Source organism: Sinohyriopsis cumingii, unplaced genomic scaffold, assembly GCF_028554795.1.
Source record: "Sinohyriopsis cumingii isolate HCF-2022 unplaced genomic scaffold, ASM2855479v2 utg001397l, whole genome shotgun sequence".
Taxonomy (NCBI): Eukaryota; Metazoa; Mollusca; class Bivalvia; order Unionida; family Unionidae; genus Sinohyriopsis; species Sinohyriopsis cumingii.
The window spans coordinates 98,862-123,509 of record NW_028315993.1 but is presented as its reverse complement, the minus strand read 5'-3'; the positions used below and the strand labels follow the sequence as shown (position 1 = coordinate 123,509).

Here is a 24,648-nt window from a genome sequence, read left to right as displayed (position 1 = left end):
CAGTATGGCCCCATTCCAGCTTAGGGTTAAGAAGTTAGTGTTAGGAATGGTCAGTCTGGAGTCAGGGAAAATCATGACATGATATTTCAGGAACTTCAAAGATATTATAATAGTTCATAAATGTTAATCAGTGTGTTCATGAACTTTGAGTACACGATTCATCAAAATTCTTGAAGTGTTCATGAACTTAGTTGTGGAACTTTCATGAACAGTTTGTTCATGAACTCAAATGATGAACTGATCATGAACATTTGAAGAACATTCATGAACATTCATGAACAGTTTCATGGTTGTTCATGAAGTCATGAATTTGTTTTCGTAGGGATGTGACTGGGTGGGACATGATGCCCTGGTGATAGACATCACTATAAACTGTGACACTGCAGACATTGTAGTGATATGACTGAAAAATTGCTAAAGCTATGTTAAAAACCAAAATCACACACACACTTGTTCTTGCTACTCATCCTAAACAGAAAATTGTATCGATAGACAACTTTCTTGAGAATATTTCATCTTCTGTTGTTAATCAGCAATGAAAACTATGTCAATATAACATCCAGTATGGTCACCTGGCTGATATTTTAAACATGTTGCCATTGTGAGATATCTTGACTTGGGTGTTTTAGTAGAAGATTTCGTTATGTCTGGTATGTCCCATGTGAATGGACATTCAATATAAGCATGATAATAATTTGGTAAAATTTGTTTGAATCATTTGAAGGTTAAAATAAAGGTTAAAACTGTTGAGTGACATCAGTTAATAAAGAATGTACTGTTATAGTTTTATTTCATTTATATAGCATTTCTGTATTTGTCATATACATTTTAGTGCTTTTTACTCGAGTTTGAGAAATAAATAAGTATATTCATGTTGAGACTTCCTGAAGTGTGCTGCTGAGGTGCTAATATTTGTTAAAATTACTAATAATACTGTAGTTTTTTTAAAACTCTCTCTCTCACAATATATATTTTAAATTACAACAGGATTATTACCAGCTCTCAAACATAAAGAATATAATGGTAACATATGCCTTTTGAATTTCAAGAGCAGTGCAGGCATGAAAATGTTTTCACACAACTCTAGGTTTCAGAAAAAACTCTCAACCATGAGTATGTATTCCACTCGAGTTTAGATCATCACTAATTTGGAAATTACTTACAAAAATACTTTGAATAATCAGATTTGAAAGCATTTGTCCATGAATTTGACCATTATCACAAGGATTTTATTTTGCATAGCCATTTGCAGATAAATTTCCTTTGACTTGAAATTCATAACTCATTATTTGTTGTTTCTTCATGATATTTAAATGCTGTGATGAACTTAACTGTCAGAAGATATTGTAATATTTACTCAACATAACTGCTATAGAAAGATAAACTTCATATAAAGTGTTCAGCAAAACTGAAGACAGATGTGGCATGGATGGGACAAATAGTTTGGAGAGAAATACTGCAAAATATTTATGTATATCCTTTTCTAAAAAGTGTGACTTTATTTCTGCCTGCCGATATGATTCACGTGTTGATATGTACAAAATGTATTCATTTTGCTTTTTAAAAACAAATAAGTTTATTTTTTTGTTGGATACAGTGCATATGGTTTTTATTTAGTGACTCACACAATGCAGACCGTAAATTGGGTTTTGTTTGCATCAGATTCAGTCTTGAACCATTTCTGCACCAAAAAAGAAAATCCATGCTAATTATATACAATTTACAGCATGCTTGCTTTTTGCTTTCTTATGCACCCTTTGGCTTTTAATCACCCTCTGTTTCATGATAACCTGCTTTGTAACATAGCTGCATGGTGAATGGTATCTGTTCTATGTTCCATATAAGCCATTAGCCAGGACACCTACTACAGGACCTGGGGGTTCGGGTTAGAGGAAGACATGATTGGTTTGGTTTGTGGGTTTTAACACTATTTTTCAGTAATGATAGCATATATATGCTGGCCAGTATATTTGGTGGAGGGATAACCTGGGAAGCTACCAGCAAGCTTTTTCACATACTCACTTGGATGAGCATCCCAAATCAGGCAGATATGAGATGTGCAAGTAATCTGTAAAGGTGAGATTATTAGACCACTTGGCCACTGATGGCTCCAGAAGAGGGATACAGTGTGGAACAGTTTACATGGTTTATATAGTGAATACAATCCAGAATGTGAAAACCAGTTATCTTTTTTTCCCAGTCACTGTGCAGCTTTTGTTTCACATGTTCCTGCACAGTAAAATGCACATACTGATATCCAATAACTATCCATTAGTTCAGTCTCTGTGTTGCATATTTACCCCAGGTATACATGCAGTTGACACATATTCCCAAGAATAGATGAAGCAGAGTCCTACATACATGTAACAGACTTAGGTTCAAATACAACGTAATTGGTGTAACTGAGTAATTATTTACAATTACACTGTATTTGCAACTGTAATTGCAAATCACCAATATTGTGATGTCCTTTGGTAGCGTGTGTTTAAATGACTGTCACCATTGTGGATGTATGTAGTAATATGCAATTAAAGTGCAATAAAATGAATGCATGTTTGCATAGGTATCTTAAAATTAATTGAATAACGAAACCCTGATATTAGGTTCCTCAGTTTTATTGCAAAAATAAAATTCAAATTCAACAATAACACATGTAAATATGTAATTAAACGATATGATTAAGAATTAAAAATAATTGAAACTATCATCCTATTTGATTATACTGCCACAGTGGTGAATATCACAGTAAAACAGAAAAAATACTTTGGCTAATAACAAAAAACTCAATTACACCAGTTTAAAAAAATACTATGGATTTAAAATGAAAATTTCAGATCAGTAAACCTTTTGAATGGACAGATAATCTTTGCTATATGAAAATTAAATCTGTATGCTTATAATTTTAGAGAAATCATGTACATGTGATGATTTTACCTATTACTTACCCCTTATATGAAATAGACTATAATCAAACAATTTTTATTTAGTATAAGTTGAGGCACTAGTAGATTAGGCATATGTACCTATAATTTTAATTTCTGACCTAAAACTGGGATAGATCCTTAAGACAAACTTCTAAATCCTGTAAGGCATACAGAATTCAGCAGAAAATCTCCCCCCCCCCTTCTACGGAGTATGTTCAGGAAAATAAGAATATTCAATGAAAGACTATATTTTTTTTTTACAGTAACCTAATAAATATTCATTAAACAATAATTACTTTACAAGGACCAGTTTCTTTGTGGAGAATGATAAAAGCAGTCTTCTACAAAACCTCAATGAAAAACTAGCAATGACCTGGAAGTGAACTCTAGCGAGGTCACCACATGAGGTCTAACACTACATTAGACTAAGAAGTAAGAGTCAGGAAAACAATTGCCAATTGCAGGCTCAAAACAATTAACGGTAAGAAAATTAAATAACATACAGGTATTTTAACATCAGAGTGGGTTGGATTCACTGTCAATGAATTTCATTGCTGATTGTTCTTAAAACCATGCTCATCACATCTTGATGACACCCCACCCCCATATAACCCTTTTGTCCCATCGTCACTCTTTTGGTAACATCCATATGCAACACAGTGCACCATAGTTGCTGTACAAAATCCCAATCATAAGATATATCACATAGACATTTATGTGGGGAAATCAAACAATTGAATGACTAGGTTGAATTGATGGGATAAATGTACGTCATATCCGCTTTTTGGTATGCGGAAACTACTGATTGAATTTTCACTTGATGACATCTTATGACATCTGTTTATCTCTAAATGAAATGTAGATGAGACCTCACATATGGTTGCCTGGACAGCCATATTAAATATCTTGCTACTCCGTATTTGAAAGTAACATTGACATGGGTTTACATCAAAAGATTTCTTATAATATGTAGTTGCTTCTGAATAAAACAAAATATAGTGTTATTTCAAGTATAATTTGTTTTGGGAGGTCTTTTTTATTGGAACCTCTTTGATCTGGAAAATAGTCAGGATTTTTAGACTTTCCAGAACTTAAAACTAGGAAAAGGATTTGACTGACGTCAGATTGGCATCTTATCATATTTATTTTCTCATGATGATATGAAAAGAAGTAATCTCTTTGGAATTTATAAGCTGAGTCATAAACACAGAAATTTAATTCCATACATATAATAATAATAATAATAATAATAATAATAATAATAATAATAATAATAACAATAATAATATTTTAGGTCCTGTTAATGAGTCATAGACACAGAAATAGAATAATAATTATAATAATTATAATAATAATAATACAAACTTTATTTAATAATAATAATAATAATAATGAAGACTTTGTATAGCACCTAATCTTGAGAAGCTCTAAGCGCTTTACAACATTAGACAACAGATGTTTAAGAGGATGAAGTGACAATATACAAACACACATGCATGCAAACAGTTCAGATGTTTAAGGGTATGAAGTGACAATATACAAACACACATGCATGCAAACAGTTCAGATGTTTAAGGGTATGAAGTGACAATATACAAACACATCAATGCAAACAGTTCAGATGTTTAAGAGTATGAAGTGACAATATTAATATACAAACACATTTATAAAAATAGTTCAGATGTTTAAAAGTTTGAAGGAAGTGTCTGTGTGTGGTTTGGATTTGTAACGTAGCTTTAATTTGTTTTCGGTCATATCACTACGATGTCTGCAGTGTGACCGTTTTTAGTGATGACTAGCACTGGGGAATCATGCTGCAGACATGTAGGATCATGTCCCACCCATTCATATTATTTCGACACCAATAGGCCAACCAGTCCTAACACTAACCTCTTAATGCTGATCGCCAAGCGAGGCAGCTGTGAGTACCATTTTTATAAATCTTGGGAATGACTTTGCTGGGGTTCGAACCCATGACCTCCCCCATCTGTGGCAGATGGTCTAAGCACTTAGGCTACCAGAGCAGTCAGTATGAAGTGACAGTATACAAACACATGTCCAAACAGTTCTAATATTTAAGAGTATGAATAGGTAATATACAAACTCGCATGCATACAAACAGTTCATATGTTAGTATGAAGTGACGACACACACACACACACAGAGTTGAATTCATCCCCACATATAAATAGAGACAATTCTCACTTTCTTTACACTAAATTACAAAACTCTTGAGATGGTTATCTTATCCAAAAACTTGATTAGCTTCCAACATTCATTAGCAATATCTGTTTCGTTTCAGATGATGAGAAATAAATATAGAAAAGGTATAATAGTAGGTTACAAAAAAGATAGCAGAACAAGTTTAATTTATTTAGTAATTTTGAGAAATCAATGTAAAAAGTCAGAACATAGGTTACAAGATGGAAGAGGCATGTCTGCTTCATTTAGTAATATTCTTGTATGGTATAGACTTAGAGTAGTAGCCATCAATGAGCTTGTAAAATTTCCCCTTTAGCCAGGTGGCCTTGATACAAAGGGTCCCTAACTGGACCATGAGAGAAATGTTGCATGGAAGGAGTGCAAGACATGACAAGGAGAATATGTGCAATTGCAACTAAAGAAAGTTAACCTTTCATATGTTTTAGATTAACTGGCCAAAAGTTGTGTAATAATATGGTATTGAACCTGTATCTGTTTTGTGATGTATTGATGCTCATGTGTCCATCATTGTTTTACAGATTGAAATGGTTTCTTATACAGACTTGAAAACATATAGTGCAGGGAAATATCTATACTTGGTGATTAAGAGCAAATTAAGATTGCTGAATTAATGAGTTGGATTGTAAGATAGTAACATGAGAATTTTGGACCTTTAATGTGTTAAAGGGACGGAAAATGTATTTGGCATGGACATTATTGAAATTTATGGTCATAGTAAAACTTTGGTATTTCAAAAATGGGTTCAAATTACTCTTGACTCAGATGTGATTGTTGTTGTTGTTGTAGGATTTTTGCCATTTTTCAGCACAGGATAGGTTATACATGGCGGCCAGTATAAATGGTGGCGGAAGAACCCGGTAAAACCCCTTAAGGAACCACCAACACAAGAAGCTACTGGCAAGGTTTCTGACATATCTACATTGGTCAATACCCATGACTAAAACCCACACAGACAGATGTGATTGAATAGTATTTTTGACAACTGTCAGTGTATACCCTAGGTGTGCCATCACCTTGGTGTCAAAACTGGGTGTCAACCTGAGTAAAAAAAAAACAAAAAACTTTAGTATCAAAACTGGTGAAATAAAAAAAATATGGGATCTCTGAAGCACATATGAGGGTAGAGGGAAAACGGAGTAACTGGATTGAAATTATATATGCTTTACACCTTAAAAACAACAGATTTAAAAAAAACTAACCACAACTGACATCCAACTCCTGATGCGACGAAAAATTTCTGCAGACAATTCTGATTAATATGATAACAAAAAAATATAATTATTGACCTGGAGTTGTACACTACATTGAAGTGGTTTGTGGTGCATAAATGATGGAAAAACACTGTTAATTCTGTAAGGTTTGGAGTTAAGAAAGGTTCAAAGTTATCCTTTATGCATATGTCATTAAGTTGTTTTATGTGGGAGGGAGGATGCAGCATGCACTATGGAAACCTGTCTTAAGAGGAGATATATAATTGTCCCTCCCTCAACAATTCTTGTTAAAGTAATTGTAATGGCTAATCTGAAATATGAACAGGACAACAGTTTGATCTGAAAATGAAGGATATATGTTTTGAGCATTTGATTAGTACTACTTAATCTAGAAGTGTTTGTTGGGTAATTGGCTTAAATTCCATCCCCAAGGTGATGAGAATGGAGCATCCCGTTAAACACACATACCCATTCAGAAGGTGTGTATGATTTGGATTTTTAACGTAGATTTAACAGTTTTTGAGTCATATCGCTATGATGTCTGCAGTGTGGCAGTTTATAGTGATGTCTAGCACTGAGGCATCATGCCACGGACATGTAGCATGATGTCCCACCCAGTCACATTATCCTGACACCAGGCTGACCAGTCCTAACACTAACCTCTTAATGCTGGGCACCAAGCGAGGCAGCTGTTAGTACCATTTTTGTAGGTCTTTGGTATGAATTGGCCGGGGATCGAACCCATGACCTCCCGCATCCAAGGCGGATGCTCTAACCACTAGGGCACCGGAGCGGTTCATTAAGAAGGTAAATACAACTGTCCTTCTCCTGACTCAAGTTACTTTTCTTAATATTTCTTGAACTGAAGTACATGTTTTCCTGATCTATTCATTTCCAGTTTATCTCATGTTTGATTAAAAAATGTATTTGGGTAGTTTTGAGAATGTTTTGGTGTTGGGACATTAGGAAGATTAGACTGTCCCTTTCTCCTCGCATGAATTAGATTTGTTCATTTTGATTAAACTGAGTTAAAAATTTATTTCCTGATTTACTAAATTCCATTTTGTTTTTCTCATTATATCTTCCCTTCTTGTACCCATGATTTCATATATATTGTTATGTATATTTAATTTGCTTTGTTTGCTAGATTACTTTTATTAATTATATGCTATGGATAATTGTGTGAATTTGTGGGTTGACTTTGTCCAAAATTAAGTTCATCCTCTACCTGACCTGAATCATTGAATTTGGTTTTGTAAACAACATATTTATCTCATTCTAAGTCGAGAACTTTGGAAATATCCCATGAATTGCTAGGTCTACAAGTTGTTTACTACATTTTTAATTATAATTTTAGAAACAAACCTATTAATTATAACTAGGATTTTATCTTGTCAACATTTAGAACCTTCTAGAATCAACTTTTCCATTAGGTAATAGTTTTATTTAGAAAATGTTAATTGTGACCTGAGGTTAAGAAGAGGACTTGTTTTTTCTAGAAATTATGTATGCATGCTTTTATTATAACATGTAGTTTAGTATCCTGCTGGTTCTTACACAGTGATCATGGGGGTTAATTTTTCAAGCCTTATAAAGTTATTTCCCCTGTCCACTATGAATCATGTAGGCCTCTTAGTAATATTGCTTGAATTTTAGTGGCTGTTATTTAGCAAAGAACATTTTGTCCATGCTAGTTTAAATTTTATATTTAAATGTTAATATTCTACCTTACACTTCAGTTTCTCCAAAACATGTTTTCTGTATCTAATTGCATATATTTTCATCTTTTCTATTTCCCATATTTTAGGATCCAAAATTCTCTTTTATTAGTCTTTTAGTTTTTTTAACATCTTGAGGGATTGATTTTGCAAATTTGATGGAAGTTTTGAGGTTTATTCCAACTCATTATAATAATTAGCCATAATGAAATTATTTTGCAATTTGTGTAACACAAAGTTTATAAATATCATGTTTTCCATGTGAATACATATTTTTGAAGTTTTTGAAAGTATATTTTGAAAATTACAAATTCGTTTGTTTGTGGTTTTCACCATGTTATTCCTAATGCTTTTGTGCATTGTTTTTATGAGTTCTCGTGGGAGTCCAACACGATTCCCTATTTTCCTTTTAATAATATTTCTGTCTTAGAATGGTTTACATGTATTTGTAAACTGAGTTTCTTTATTGCTTTTACAATTTGTCTTTATTTTTCCATAATTCCTAAGTTCTAAGACTTAGAGTCGCTACCACATTTAGTAATATAGACATGCTATTTCTCTGATTTTTCTGAAATTTTGGATCTCGGTCTAAACCTGTACTCTACCGACCCATTCTTTTCAAGTCCGAAATTTGGAACTTATTGACTTGACTATGCAGACATTCAATGATGTAGATACAGTAAGCACGTGTAGGACACACGGTACTAATTATACGGAAGAACTGTGAACCAGTCTAGAAATGGGTGAAGAAATAATAGAGCATTTACAGGTTTGGTGGTCCATAATTGGTTAATAATGAAAATTAAAATTTTAGGAAAAATATCTTTTGAGAGCTTATCCTATATGTAATGTAAAAAAAATATTGACAAATTTCTACTGATGCAACTTTAGCATTTTTACAGGCTTGACTCAGGAGTACTCAATACTGAAAGTAGCACCTGATTCATTTGGTGCAGAATCAATAACACGTGTTTCATGCACATGTATGTAAACAAATTGCCGCGGGTCATATGGTGTTCTCCACACATAAGCTTGCACCAAGGTTAGATGTGCACAAAAAATTATAGGTGTCATTATCAGCACCCATAAATTTTAAGTTATTGAATTTTGAATATGATAGTGTTTCCATATGTTTACCATTGGAGTGGAATTAGTACCGTGAGTCCTGTACGTATTGTGGTATACAAACCATTGATTGGTGGGCATGATAGTCAATCAACCAATCCGAAACGACCATGCTGTGGGAGCGGGGACCTAGCATGTTCATCACACATTGCAAACCGTGATTTCAATCACCAAAATTCTTTCATTAATCGGAGATATCATCAGTAATGACAACCTTACCCAGATATTTGGATGTAACCTTTGACTGCTTGAGGAGGTAATTATATTTGACACCCTTGCATTGTTGTACAAGATATGCCAAAAGTTAACGATGATGTTGTTTTACCAGGGGCCATCTCAAAATGTTTGCGTGTTACTCCAATAACAATGCGTGCTACTAAAATCAGCTGATCGGGAGAATCCGCAAGGTTGAGGCATAACATTAAAAGTAAATTGGAGAACATTTATTTCAATAATTCAAATGACGACAGCCTACTATATACGTATTATAACACGTGTTTTAAAGAGAAACATTTCCGAAAGAAAATATTTAATTTTTAAATTTCATAAAATAATAAAAAAAATTCTTTGCTGCTATGCACCACACCCCAACCCGCTTCATTAGTTTCTGAACTCATTTGTACATGGCGCTACTATTTATGTGATTTCTGAGGCAAGAAAATATATTTGCAGTCGGCCGACCATCCTTGTTTCTCAGTGCTACCGTAACAGTTTTTCCTCAAGGTAAAAACGTACAATACCAAAAACAAAAAGAGAACGGAACAAAAAAATTAAATTAAAAAAAATAAATAAACAGCAGCAAACTACAATCACATTTTTTAAAAATAGGCTTCAAAGTTGCCTACCATGATTTCAAAACCAGTGCAAAAGGAAATGCATTTTTTTTCCATGATGTACAAAGTTCTGATAAAGGGGAACCACTCTTTACGTATTGTAGCCTGAATCGTTAAAATGCATATTTCCTGATGTTTAGAATGATTAATATGATAAAAATGAAAAGCCCTTTTCCCAAAATTTAGAAGTAGTCAATAAATTGATTTGTTTGCTGAAATATCAATGATAAAATAAAGGTTTCCACGGTTGGATGATTCTATTTCTTTACCTTCAGTTGAGCATCAGTCTTCATGTTTGAAACGAATATATATATCATTGTTGCTCACAAGGATCATGGATGTAAAACAAGACCAAATGAAGGTTTAAAGTATGCATCTAGGAACACAATTCAAGTCCATTTTAGAGTTATGTCTCTTTAGTGTCACTAGAATGATTTGTTATATTCTGGGGCTCAATGTGGGGATAGTTGTTGGAACAAAGAGATGTTGCCAGTGCATGCGATAATTTGTATGAATTTGCATATTTGGAAACCAGTGATGCCTGAGAACAACAGCGAATTGGTTTTAAGTTGTGCATATAAAAATACACTCAGTACAACAATTGCTAATCAGCCGTTTACCTTCAAACTGCTCGTCTCGACACAAGTCATTCATTTCATATAGATATATCGTATCACTTACCTCAACTTCTTTTTTTTGAAACTGTCCATTGTTGACACATCTTAGCTCCGTCCCAGCATATATAGCTGGTTAGAACTTAGAAGTGACACCCTGATTATATCTGAAAGTGTATTTATTGTGGGTTGACCCTGTCCTCCCATAAATTATCTGTGTATGTTCATTGCATAAAAACAATAATGTTGATTTTGAATTTTGCAGGGTTAATTTCTTTTGTATCATCATATTTGTAAGTTTTTTTAAATCCCATGAAGTCAAAATTTTATGTACTTTCCAACCCCTATAGGACTTTTTAGGGGTCCCAGTTCCATAAGTTTTGACTTCCGATTTATGGTCGTACTATTGCCCCAGTGACATGTTAATGTCGTGGGCCAATTTCCTCCCCTTTGTTTTTCTTTGTATTGTTTTTTATGTAGTTGACTTTGCCAGAGTCATTTAATCCATTTTATTCGTGTATTAGTTTGCGCATACATAAATATATACACATATTTTTTTTTTTTTTTTTTAAATTTTGTTTCACGTATGTTTTTTTTTTTTATATTGGCTTATCTATATTAAATGGTTCCAGTCTTTCTCTTAGGTAAGTATATAAGAATAATAAAGTGTGTATATATGTTTGTATGTTTGTGTATCTTGGGGGGGGCGGGGTTGTGTAGTATGTCTTCGCATACTTTTTTTTTTAATATTAGATTTTAAAAGTGTGGTGGGTTTTTTTTAAGGTTCAATTTTTTTCACTTTTTAGTGCTTATATCTTAATTCGGTGTGGTTCTCTTTTCCCAGTTTGTCAAACATTGAGTTGAGAGCTATATTAGGTTTTAATTGATGTTCTGTAGTACTCTTATGTTTCTAATCATTTTGTATACTTTTGGGTAGTATTATATTTCCATTAGTTTCTTATTTGGTTGAGCCAAATAGTTTATTATGTAGGTCTTATGTACGTGTACTAGATCTCAATGTGTTACTTGAGTTTGTATATTATTTGTTCAAAGCTGGTTTCAGTACATTTCGCTGAAGAATTTGCCCCGGGTCAGTCTTCATGAAATGATCCGTGGGCAAATTTACCTCCTGGCGCTCTATTTCAATTTTGGTGTTGGGGCAAACATTTTCCTGCCATCAAGCAGCGGGATGCTCTGCAGTGGAAACTTCTGTGTCTGAAGGTTTCTGGTAGTCCATCAGGCTTGTTTATGTATATATAATTATTTCCTTAAGTTTTGATTAAATTTTGAATAAGATGGTTATACGACTGGGCATAGGTTCCATCATCAGAAACTTTAATAACCGTCTGAGATGGAGTCTCTGTCACATTCATCGTTCATCTATTAGTTTACTTTCCAATTTTAACGTTCAGTTAGTACTGTATTTTTTCTTTATTAAAATATATTTTTTAAGTTTGAGTATATTTTAATTGAATTATTTCTTCATCGTTTCTTATTTGTGTTCAATTTTACTAGATTACTTATAAAAAAGAGGTTTGCGGATGAGTCCCTTTCAGGTATCATTTTCTCAAATGAATTTTTATTTTCCACCCCGTCTTTATTTATATAGCTCTATTCATAATGGTCTAAATTGTACTAGTTCATATTTATATAAAAGGATTATAAGGGAGGGTGAGCCGCTATGAGTCCCTTTCGGGTATTGGTTATGATTTCTCACATGGCATCCCGTCCTTATTTGTAGTTTGATTTTTGAATTTTTCTTTGAATTATCATTTGTTATGGCGGAGGGATTTCTGCAGGTCCCTTTTGGGCATCATGATTACCTGTCTAAACATCTGTTTTCTTTGTCTTGACATGACTTGTACATGCCAACCATTATGTTTTTGGTGAAATTATCCACTTCTTTTCACACCAAAATACATTTTACTCTTGCCTGACTATATGGATAATGCTTTTCCAGTACATTTAAAAATAAAAATAAAGCCATAACACGTGTTTTGTATTTTTTATTATCATCTCTTTAATCACACTCATCATATTAATTTTAAAATATTATAGGATTAAATGATCTTTGTTGGGTGTGATGTGATGTGATTTTGATTTTTAACGTAGCTTTTAAAGAAATGTTCAGTCATATCGCTACGATGTCTGCAATGTGGCAATTTATATTGATGTCTAGCACTGGGCCATCATGCCACAGACATGTAGCATGATGTCCCACCCAGTCATATTATCCTGATACCGGGTCGACCAGTCCTAACACTAACCTCTTAATGCTGAGCGCCAAGTGAGGCAGATGTTAGTACCATTTTTGTAAGTCTTTGATATGACTCGCCCGGGGATTGAACCCACGACCTCCCGCATCCGAGGCAGACACTCTAACCACTAGGCCACCGGAGCGGTTTCATTGTTGGGTATTTATCGATGTGTAAATTTGCGATAGAATACATATCTCTATCTTAGCTAGCCAAGATTCCTTGATTCTATATACAGTGATACTGGGTAGAATGTCGTAGCGGGTCATGCCAGTGATATACTGTTTTGATCGGAAATCACAGGAGTGGGTGGGTGGGTGCTTGTTGTTATTATTATTATGGTGTAAGGCGTTGATATAGGTAAAAATTCACATCAAATGATCTGGTAAAAAGGAATCAAAAGTAGTTCGCAAAATGTATCGATGTGTGAAAAATTCCAGATCAGTATCACGTGACCATTTGCATCCAATCAAAGCGAAGAAAATTATGTCAATTCATAACAATTGGAATTGCTGTTAAATGAAATACTGCTTTGTCAGAAGAATGCAGGAGTTACGTTTTTTCCATTGCAGGCCACATAAGTCACATGTTTTATCAATAAAATATGATGAAATATATGACAACACAAAATGACCTTGTCTGTTTTTTTTTTTAATTGATAAAACAGCAGACTCTTGTGTCTATTGTTGACACTTCTTAGCTCCGTCCCAGCATATATAGCCGGTTAGAACTTAGAAGTGACATCTTGATTATATCTAAAAGTGTATTTATTGTGGGTTGACCCTGTCCTCCCTTAATACATCTGTGTATGTTCGTTGTATAAAAACAATAATGTTGATTTTGAATTTTGCAGGGTTAATTTCTTTTTTATCATCAAATTTGCAAGTTTTTTTTAAAATCCCATGAAGTCAAAATCTTATGTACTTTCCGACCCCCATAGGACTTTTTAGGGGTCCGAGTTCCATAAGTTTGGATTCGTGTTTAGGGTCGTACTATTGCCCCAGTGACATGTTAATGTCATGGGCCAATTTCCTCCCCCTTGTTTTTTTCTTTTTATTATGTTTTTTATGTAGTTGACTTTGCCAGAAGTCATTTAGCCCCGTTTATTCGTGCATATATATATATATATATATATATATATATATATATATATATATATATATATATATATATATATACCTTTTTTCCACGTATATTTTTTTGTATTGGCTTATCTATGTCAAATGGTTCCAGTCTTTCTCTTACGTAAGTATATAAGAGTAATAAGTGTGTATATATGTTTGTATGTTTGTGCATCGTGTAGGGGGGTTTGTAGTATGCCTTCGCATACTGTTTTTTATTGGGTTTTAGAAGGATGGTGGTTTTTCTTATAGTTCAATTTTTTGCACTTTTTAGTGCATGTATCTTAATTCGGAGTATTTCTCTCTTCCCCGTTTGTCAAACAGGGAGTTGAGCTATATTAAGTTTTAATTGATGTACCGTACTACTCTTACATTTCTAGTCATTATTTAAACGTTTTGGTAGTATTACATTTTCATTAGTTTCTTATTTAGTTGAGTCAATTTGTTTATGTTGTAGGTCTTATATACCTGTGTTAGATCTTAATATGTTAACTGAGTTTGTATATTATTTTCTCGAGGCTGGTTTTCGATACATATCGCTGAGGAATTTGCCCCGGGTCCAACTTCATGAAATGATCCATGGGCAAATTTACCTCCTGGCGCGCTATGTCAATTTGGAGTTGGGGCGATCGTTTTCCTGCCATCAAGCAGCGGGATTCTCTGTAGTGGAAACGTCCGAGTCTGTCTGAAGGTCTCTGGTAGTACATCAGGCTTGTTCATGTATATATAATTATTTTCGTGAGTTTTAATTTGGAATAAGATGGTTATACGACTGTGGCACAGGTTCCATCATCAGAAACTTTAATAAACGTTTGAGATTAATTCTCTGTCACATTCATCGTTCATCCATTAACTTACTTTCCAATTTTAATGTTCAATTAGTACTGTATTATCTCTTTATTGTAATATAATTTTACAGTTAAATTGTATTATTTTAATTGAAGGAAATTTTTTTTCCTTATTTTTTTCTTCTTGGTTATGTTCAATTTTTATTGAATTACTTATAAAGAAGAGGTTAACAGATAAATCCATTTCGGGTATCATTTCTCATATGATTTTCCATCCCCCGCCTCGTCTTTATTTATATAAATATCTTCTATTCAAAGTGATCTAAAATTAAATAGTTTGTATTTATGAAAAATGAATTATAAGGGAGGGGGAGCCGATATGAATCCATTTCGGGTGTCATTTATGTGATTTCTCACATGGCATCCCGCCCTTATTTATAATTTGGGTTTTGAATTTAAGTTTAGATACCTAATTGTTGTTTCCATTTATTCTAGCAGAGGGATTTCTGCAGGCCCCTTTTGGGAATCATGATGATCTCCTGTTTTGTTCCCTCTATTAATTCTTCGTATAAGATGGTAACTTATAATTTTGTGTTCAATCATATTTGTATGGCTTGAGTTAGATGTGGAGGAGCTCCGAGGGGTCTTGTTAAAAAATCAGATATGATCTGTCCCTCTTGGAGCCCCGCCACAGCTTGTTTTATTGTAGGTCAAATCCGCTATACATGGTTGTTTGTTTATTTTGTACTGGTCAATGAAGCTACAACGGCGGACAGACTTTATCACCAGTCGTAGTATCCTTCATGTATATTAGAAGAGAAAGTCTGTGTGTTCTCATTATAGAGCGGTCACGTGGTAGCCACTTGGTTTTACAATATTAGTTCCTTGTTTGCAAGCAAACACATTCTTCCCTCTCTCCTGGTGTGTTTTCACTAGCCTATAGGCTCTCCAGGCAGGGGATTTCTTATTGTAATATTAGATTGTTAATTAATGTTAATAAATGTTGATAAGTTTTAATAAATGTTAATGTTTGATGTTATTTAATTAACCATTAGGCTTTTCAGACATTATTCTGCTTCAGTGCTCCATATTTTACTATTTCTTTCACTGATTGCGTGATAAATGAAATTAATAACTGTTTGGTATGTTTTTTTTTTATCGTTAATATATGCTGTATGTAGTAGGTTTAGTGGATTAAAATTACCTAGCTTGCCAGTTATTTGGTTTATTACTTCAGTTCTCTCATTATTTAAATGTGTACATTCTAATATTGTATGTTCTTTTCTATCTGTAGCAGTATTACATAGTAAACATTTTGGTAGAGAGTGTATTATATTTCTTCTATATACATGTTCTTGTGTCCACCATGCATTACGGATAGAGATAAATATTACCATATTTGTTTGGTTCTTTTATTTCTCTACAGTGTTCCCACACTTTAATCCAATCTACATTAGGTACTTGAATTTATATTTTATTAGGATCCGAATTTGTTATTTCATTTATTTGTTTCTCTATTAATGGTCTATTGCAGAATATTTGCCACATATTAGCATGATCTTTGAATTTCCTAATTGTCATATTGACTTTGTATGTACATCTAGGTGGTGGTTTATAAAAAAAAATTAGGTTTCTATTTTGTTGCAACTTTATTTGTTTACCGAACCTATATATATATATATATATATATATATATATATATATATATATATATATATATAGTCCCTGCCAGTAGTATAGTGGTTGTTGGTCTAACATATTCAATCTTGAAATTATGTTGGCTTGTTGTTTGTTCGTTAGGATTGGTAGCCCTTGTTCATAACCTTTTTGTAATGTTCTTCTAGACAATTTGTGTATTCTTTTCCAAAGAAATTTTATAATTATTGACTCAGTTTTGTCTAAATATAATTTTGCAAACTCTATATTATCAAAGAGGTACCATATAGAGTTGTATAAATATGTTTTTGCTATTTGTATTTTATGCGTAAAGTTTAAGTTTCTGTCAGTCCATATATTGATCTGTGTCTCTAAAGTTTGCTTTATGTGTAAGAAATTTATCATTTTGCATTCTTTTCCATATGTTACACCAAGTACTTTTACCTGGTGTCTGATTTGTGTATTAGGAAGTCCTTGTGGATTATCCTTCCATTGACTTACTAATAGTATTTCAGTTTTATTATCATTTACTTGGGAACCAGAAGCTTCACTAAAATTTTTATATTGATTTATCAAGCATGTATAAGATGATTTTGTGGTTATTATATTATTACAGTCATCTCCATGTTGGAAAGTTTTGCATTGTTCATTCATATTTGGTATGTTAATACCATGAATATTTTGATCTTCTTGTATATAATTATGTAATATTTCAGTGCTAAGTACATACAGTAGAATTGAAATAGGACATCCCTGTCTTACAGATCTATTAATTTTAAATGATTTTGTTTTTGCTCCATTTGTTTGTACCTGCGAGCTGATGTTATTATATAGTATTTGGATCCAATTTATAAAATCTTCTCCAAAACCATATTGTTTAAGTACTTGTACTATATAATTAATTTCTATTCTATCAAAGACCTTTTCTTGATCAATCAAGATAAGGGCTCCACCTGTATTTTTGTCTTCCATATAATCTAATATTGTTTTAATTGATAATGTGTTATTTAATATCTTCCTGTTTTTTCCTCCAGGTTTGGTGGTGATGAATTATTTATTCCATACTATCTTTGACTCTGTTGGCTAGTATTTTGCTCATAATCTTGTAGTCAATGTTTAGTAAGGATCATCATCATTATCATCAGTCTCATGACCTAGTGTGGTCGTTGAGGCACTATGCTGCTGAACATCTGACCAGTTCCCTCCACTTGTCTCGATCATGTGCCAATGCCTGTGTCTCCGCAAAACTTTTCCTGGTCCATTCTGTGATGTTGTCAGTCCACTTTTTTCTCTTTCTACCTCTCCTTCTGCCGCCCTGGATGCTGCCCTGCAGGACTGTTGTGGATAGACTGTTGGCTCTAGTGACATGGCCATACCATTTCAGCTTTCTCTTTTTGACGGTGGTGAGGAGGTCCTCATGTTGGCCTACTTCGTGCCTGATGGTGTTAGGCACTTCTTCATTTGTGATGTGGTCCATGTAAGAAGTGCCAAGGATGGTTCTGTAGCATCTCATTTCAAGTGACTGGATTCTTCGTTGTAATTATGCCTTCAGGGTCCATGCCTCGCATGAGTACAAAAAGACTGAGATGACTAGAGCTTGCAATAGTCTGATTTTAGTTTTCAGACAGATATTCTTGTCTCTCCAGATGGGTCTTAGCTTTGACAAAGCTGCCATTGTTTGTGCTGCTCTTGACAAAATGTATGCTCTTGATCCTTCATCAGTGATTATGGAACCACGATATTTGAACTGGCTCACTGTTTCCAGTTCATGTCCTCTTACTTTAATCTTGGCTGAGATTTGTTTGCCACTATTTGTCATCAGTTTTGTCTTCTCAGCACTTATCTCCATGTCAAATCTGGAAGATGTTTCATCCAGGTTCTTCACTAAGGTGGCTGGCTCGTCTTCACTGCCTGCCAGCCCATAGTAAGGATATTGGTCTCCAATTTTAGATTTCATTTTGTTTTCCTTTATTTTTGTAAATTAACGTGATAATTCCTTCTCTCATAGTTGAAGTAATTTTCCCACTATAAAAGGAGGTATTATATACGTTTTTAAGGATTGGAGTTAAATGTAATTTGAATCGGATCCCGGCGATTTATTTATATTAAGCTGTTCAATGGCTTGTGTAATTTCTTGCTCATCAATAAGAGCATCACATATTTTTTTTGTATCATCATTTATTTTGGTAAATTTAATTTATCTAAATATTGTTTGATTTTTCCCTCAGTTATGTTTTGGGATTCATACAGATTTTTGTAATATTCAAGGATATAGTCTAAGATAGGTATTTTATCATGGATAATTTGATTATTATGTTTTAATTCTGTAATATTCCGTTCAGTTGCTTTCCTACTTTCTTCCTTAGCATAGATATTTTTACCTGTTTTATATAGGCTATCATATTTGTCCGCCCTTATTTTGTAGCCTTGTGTCTTGTTGTCTTCTATTTTTTTTTGTAATTCTTTTCTTGCAGTTTGTATTTCTATATCTAACGAGTTTATGTCTTCTATTATTTTTATACATTCATCTATTATCAATTTGTTATTTTGTTGGATCATTTTTCCATATTTATTTGTAGTTTCAGTGATGTCTTTTTTAATTTTTTCCCATAGATAATTTGAGAAATGATTATCAAATTTTAATATGTTTTCAATTTCTTGTTGGTACTTTGGTAGTTCTAATATGGAGTTATTCATTTTCCATGTACCATTTCCCCATTTATTTGGTTTTCCTACTTCAATTTTGATTTCTATTATGTTGTGATTTTATTATTTAATATTTTACTATATATCAGGTTATTAATTATATTTTTGTTAATATATGCTCTATCAATCCTAGAGCTTGAATTTGTGTTTCTAAAGTTAAACGTGTATTCTCGTTTATTTTGGGTATTTATATCTATATGTATCAATTAAATTATGAGTTAGGATAAAATCGTTCATGTGTTTTTGAAATCTTTTGTCATGTTGGGTTAGGCCATTTGTTTTATCAATTTCATCAGTTACATTGTTAAAGTCTCCTAATATTAGTGTATCTTCTTTTCCTAGTACTCAAATAACAATGCTTGCGACTAAAATCAGCTGATCGGGAGAATACGCAAGGTTGAGGCATAACATTAAGAGTAAATTGGAGAATATTTATTCCAATAATGAAAATGATGACAGCCTACTCTGTACATATTATAACACGCGTATTTAAGAGGAACATATCCTCAAGAATATATTTAAGTTTTAAGTTGATAATATGATACAATGGAACGTCTGCAAAAGGAAACCTATTGGATTCACAGTCTTAATACGGTATATCCAAAAGGTCTAAATTCAAAAACACTATATGACATTCATAATTCTGTTTTTCTTTTTCTTCTTATTTTTTCCTGAATTATGTCCCCTGTTTACAATTAGATAAGAATATTTTTATATTATTCTACGTTGCAGAAAAACTTAGTTGGTAAAAGTATAATCTAATGTCATGAAAATAAGTTTATTAATTCTTTACAAATGAAAGTGCATTTCAAATTAATTCTCTTTTTAATATGATTAATTATTTATAAAATACTTGGTAGGAAGCGTTATGTACACCATAATTTTTAATTATATTAACTGAATTGATAAACTATTTAACATTTGTCAAGAATATATCAAGATATATTTCTTATAATATTTTTTAAAAAAATTGTATTTATTTATTTTATATATCTATAATGGGTGTGCATTATACTAATACAAATATTTGTAAAACTTTTTATCTCTATTTAGGAATAAATTTTATATATAATTATCAGTAGAGATATATGTATCTTTAAGATCCAGTTTGATATATTTTAATGTATTAAGATATCATTAATCTTTGCTGTATATGCATATCTCCGTGTCAGTTATTCGTTACAGTATAAGATAATTAGGTTAAAAATGTAAGCTATGATGTCATCTTGTTTATGTCATATTGTTTATTTCATTCATCACTTAGAAACAACATATTGAATGACGTAAGCAATGACATTGAATTCAGTGTGATGAAGCATTAAAGCGAAACCGGTCACACATTCTATGTGTTGGTGTTGTTTATTTTAGAATATATATATATATATATATATATATATAATCATGCACATTCATGAAATACCTTTGGAACTTATAATATTGTTGCTCACTAGGATCATTAATGTAAACCAAGACCATCCAAATGAAAATTAAAATTAGGCGTCTAGGAACACAATTCATGTCCATTTTAGAGTTATGTCCTTTTAGGGTCACTACAATGATTTGTTATATTCTGGGGCTCAATATGGAGATAGTTGTTGGAACAAAGGGAAGCTGTTGCCAGTGCATGCGATAATCTGTATGAATTTGCATATTTGGAAACCAGTGATGCCTGAGAACTCCAGCGAATTGGTTTAAAGTTGTGCATATGAAAATACACTCTGTACAACAATTGCTATTCAGCCGTTTACCTTCAAATTGCTCGTCTCGACACAAGTCATGCATATAGATATATCATAGCACTTATCACAACTTCTTTTTTGTAACTGTCTACACATCTGGTTTTTTTTTTTTTTTGTCTTCACACGACCCTTACATGCCCACCATTACACATTTGGTGAAATTATCACACTTTTTTTTACATCTAAATACATCTTACTTTTGCCTGTTTATAGACAATTCTTTTCCAGTACATTTAAAATTAAAAATAAAGCCATAACAAGTTGTACTTGTCATTTTTGTTATCTTCTCTTTAATCCCACTCATCATATAAATTTGAAAATATTATTAAACGAAAGATTGCTGTGTCAGAAAAATGTAAGAGTTATATTTTCCCATTGTAGGCCACATAAGTCAGATGTTTTATCAATAAAATATGATCAAATATGTGACAACACAAAATGACCTTGTTTTTTTTATTGATAAAACATCAGACTCTTGTGTCTAGACCTCCATATACTGTCCTTATTTTATATTTATAGCAACTCTATATGACCCATTTCAAAGAAGGCAGATTTTTAAATTTAAATTTGAAACTTTGCCTTGCAGATTTGTTATATTTGATAATCAAGTTAGTCAGAGGACCAATCTGTATTTTTTAAGAATTGCTGCCAGATGTAAAGTGAAATGTTGGCATTTTACAGGATCACATCACAGAGCATTGATAAACATAACAAGCTTCAAGTTTGCTAATGATTTTTTCTGTTTGTCATCTAGGTAGAGAAAGGGCAGTCAAGTGTAGAGACAGAAATGCCTCCATCTGTGCCATTCCCTGGGGATTCTGAAGACAAACCAGGTAACTGTAACTACACGACATTGTTACGTGTACAAGATGGATTTTATCCTTAATTGAATGTTTAGAACAAATTGAGAATTGTAAGGGTTTGCCTCTATTAGGTACATTTATGTGTCCTATTGATTTACCAAAAAATAGTTTATTGCATATCACTTTTATTTTATTGCATTGAAAAGTAAAGTGATAATACAGTAGTTTGTAAAACATTTAGACATCCATCATTTCAGTTTGCAACATTGCATGTTTAGTATTATTTGATGATGACACACATCAGTCAGAGAAGAATGATATATCCACAGCAGTGATACCAGTTTTATTATCCCGATGACGATATCACTGTTGGAACTGTACATACACCTCTCCATCGATAACTCGTGCACATCGGGGTCCAAAAGCATAGACCACACTATAAGTGAGGGCGCGAGTTACCGTAAGACCTCCAAACAATCCACTAGACATCCAGATAACCGTGGGGTTTAGGGATGGGGAACTGGGCTGTTTAATGACTGAATCCTTTTTTATAATCGCATATAAAATAATTGTCAATAAAGCATTTTTTCTGATGAAGTTGATTGTTAATCTGTAATAAATTACATTTATTTTCAAAATGTCCAGCATCTGAAGGATTTATAACATTGTTACACCTGGTTTCAACAACCATCATTGTGCACAAATGTTTTTGTGTATTACATCACCGCTTTTTGTTTTCTTCAATAGTTTGGGTCCTGCAGTGGTGTATCATTTTTAGTCTACTAAGCAGGGAACCAGACTAACTTTTGATACACTACACAGTAAGATTCCTTTTTATCAAAATCATGCAACATTTATTTTGTGAGACAATTATGTACGTTGAAACTCAATTTTTGCATTGTTCAGTTAGTAAAATAGGATGCTGTGATTTCATTGCAAGTAACATTGAAACATTTAATCATCGTTGATGATATCTCTACATGAAAATTCTGGTATTCTCTGAAACTCTATTCCATACAATGGTCTGTACATGTGAAACAAAGTTCTTTATTTTATGAGGCTGCCATTTTGCTTGGTTGCCTTGCTTTCCTTGATCACAGTTATGAACGAGTCTGTTATTGTAAGGTAGTTCAATCAGATTACTTACACCATAACCAGAGCCATAGAGAACGATCACGGACTCTGGGGTAAGATACACCTGGGCCTATCTTGTTCAAACAAAATTTTTCTTTCATAAAATTAAAAAGTGTTGTTTGGTTCGGGCCCTGGGAATATATCCCTGGTTGCCCCCTCCCCCCCCCCCCCCCACCGCCCTATTATTGGCCCAGAGAATAACATTCATTACAGTGTTTGATTGATCGACTGAAATGAGGTAACCAACATATGACTGGTGCCGCTTGTTCTTGAGCATGCAGGGTTTATATACCTTTAGACGTTTTTTTTTTAAACTTCCACCTCCTTTATTTGATTCAAAAGACGTAATTGTCATGATAATATAAAAGGAGGCCAGCTTTTTATTTAGTGCAACAATACAACAAATGCTTTCACTAGTCCGATATCAAAACATGGTCAGTACTTAATTAGGTTCTCAGAGAAATGCTCCTAGGCGTAACTGGTATATTGACACATTTTATGTTTAATTACAAGAAAAGACATTGAATTTATGATTACACTTAAAAGGAACTGAAAGATAGAACTAGAACCAAAATTTAAATTGATAAAAATTATTTAATTGCTATTTATTAATTAAAGTATGTACTGCCTCCACTAACATTTTCATTGTTAGAAATTTCCTTGAATATCAGTAATTACGGTGTACTATTAATGTTGTTTGAAGAGAAAATGTAACAAATTATAGGACTTCATTTTTTTATTGTTGTATTGTCTGGTTTACAAAATGGGATCCATGCTTGGGGGTCAGTTTGAACAAATGATAAACTTTGGTAACAAAACTGGGGTTCATATTCAAATTTTGGGGGTCCCTGAGGCACAAATAAGGGTAAAGGGAAACGCTGTAACAGGGAAGCGTGCAAACCTACCACATGGAATCACAATCTGCACCATCATCAGTTACTATGATGGTGATTCACCCCAGTTTACTCATTGAGATCATCGATGCTTGAATGCACATCAATAAACCTGTTATTAATGATTAACCGATTTCCATTGATGATATTAGAGTTGCCACAGATTCATGTTCTATAAGTAAATCAAAATTAGATCTTTTAAAAAAAATCTTCCAGTGATGCATATTGACTGCAATTCTGCTTGTGGAGTCTTTGGAGAAAATACATAATTATTCTGAATTCGCAGATTATAAGCTTCTTGGCGTATATTGTTGCAATGATAAATTATCAGAACGGTCAGTGAATGATCCTATAACATGACATAAAACTGTCTTAATTAATGGTCCTGGTGGTTTTTGTAAAACAGTGCATGCATTAGAATTATTTAGGGATTCTGATATGGTTGTGCTGACACCCAATCACTGACTTGCTAGGGAGATGATAGAGATATTTTAAGGCAGTTACTTATCACTTCTGCTTCTATGGATGAGAAACATTTTCAAAAAATCAACATTTAGGATGAAATGATTACCATGTCCAAAGAAACGTTAGAAATATTTCCTGGTTGGTTAGAAACAAAATAAACTACTATTATTATATGCGGATATCATGGGCAACCTCCTTCGTTTACAGGAGAACTGTCAGATAAATGGCTGTGAGATTGTGTCGACGTTTACTAGAAGATGTTGATAGATCACAGGGCCAGCAATGAATCACAGAGAGAGCTAAAAACATTAATTAGACTTCAACCTCACAGGACTCAATGTGAGATAATGTGCAGTGTAATTCAAGAAATGTCGATTTATGGTTTCTGGAACTTATGACATCCTAACGATGTGATAGTTAATTCAGGAAAATAGTTTGCA

The 24,648-nt window shown here is 33.0% G+C and overlaps 1 protein-coding gene across 1 annotated transcript in view; it reads left to right on the top strand.

Moving 5' to 3' along the window:
• LOC149772526 (uncharacterized) overlaps positions 1 to 24,648 on the top strand; it is a gene marked incomplete at its 3' end in the record, with an annotated part of 164,136 nt that overhangs the window by 56,013 nt on the left and 83,475 nt on the right. Inside the window, exon 5 of the mRNA XM_089947642.1 lies at positions 21,668 to 21,746. Within this exon, the coding sequence (XP_089803768.1) occupies positions 21,668 to 21,746 (79 nt within the window). The remainder of the gene's footprint in view (positions 1 to 21,667; positions 21,747 to 24,648) is intronic.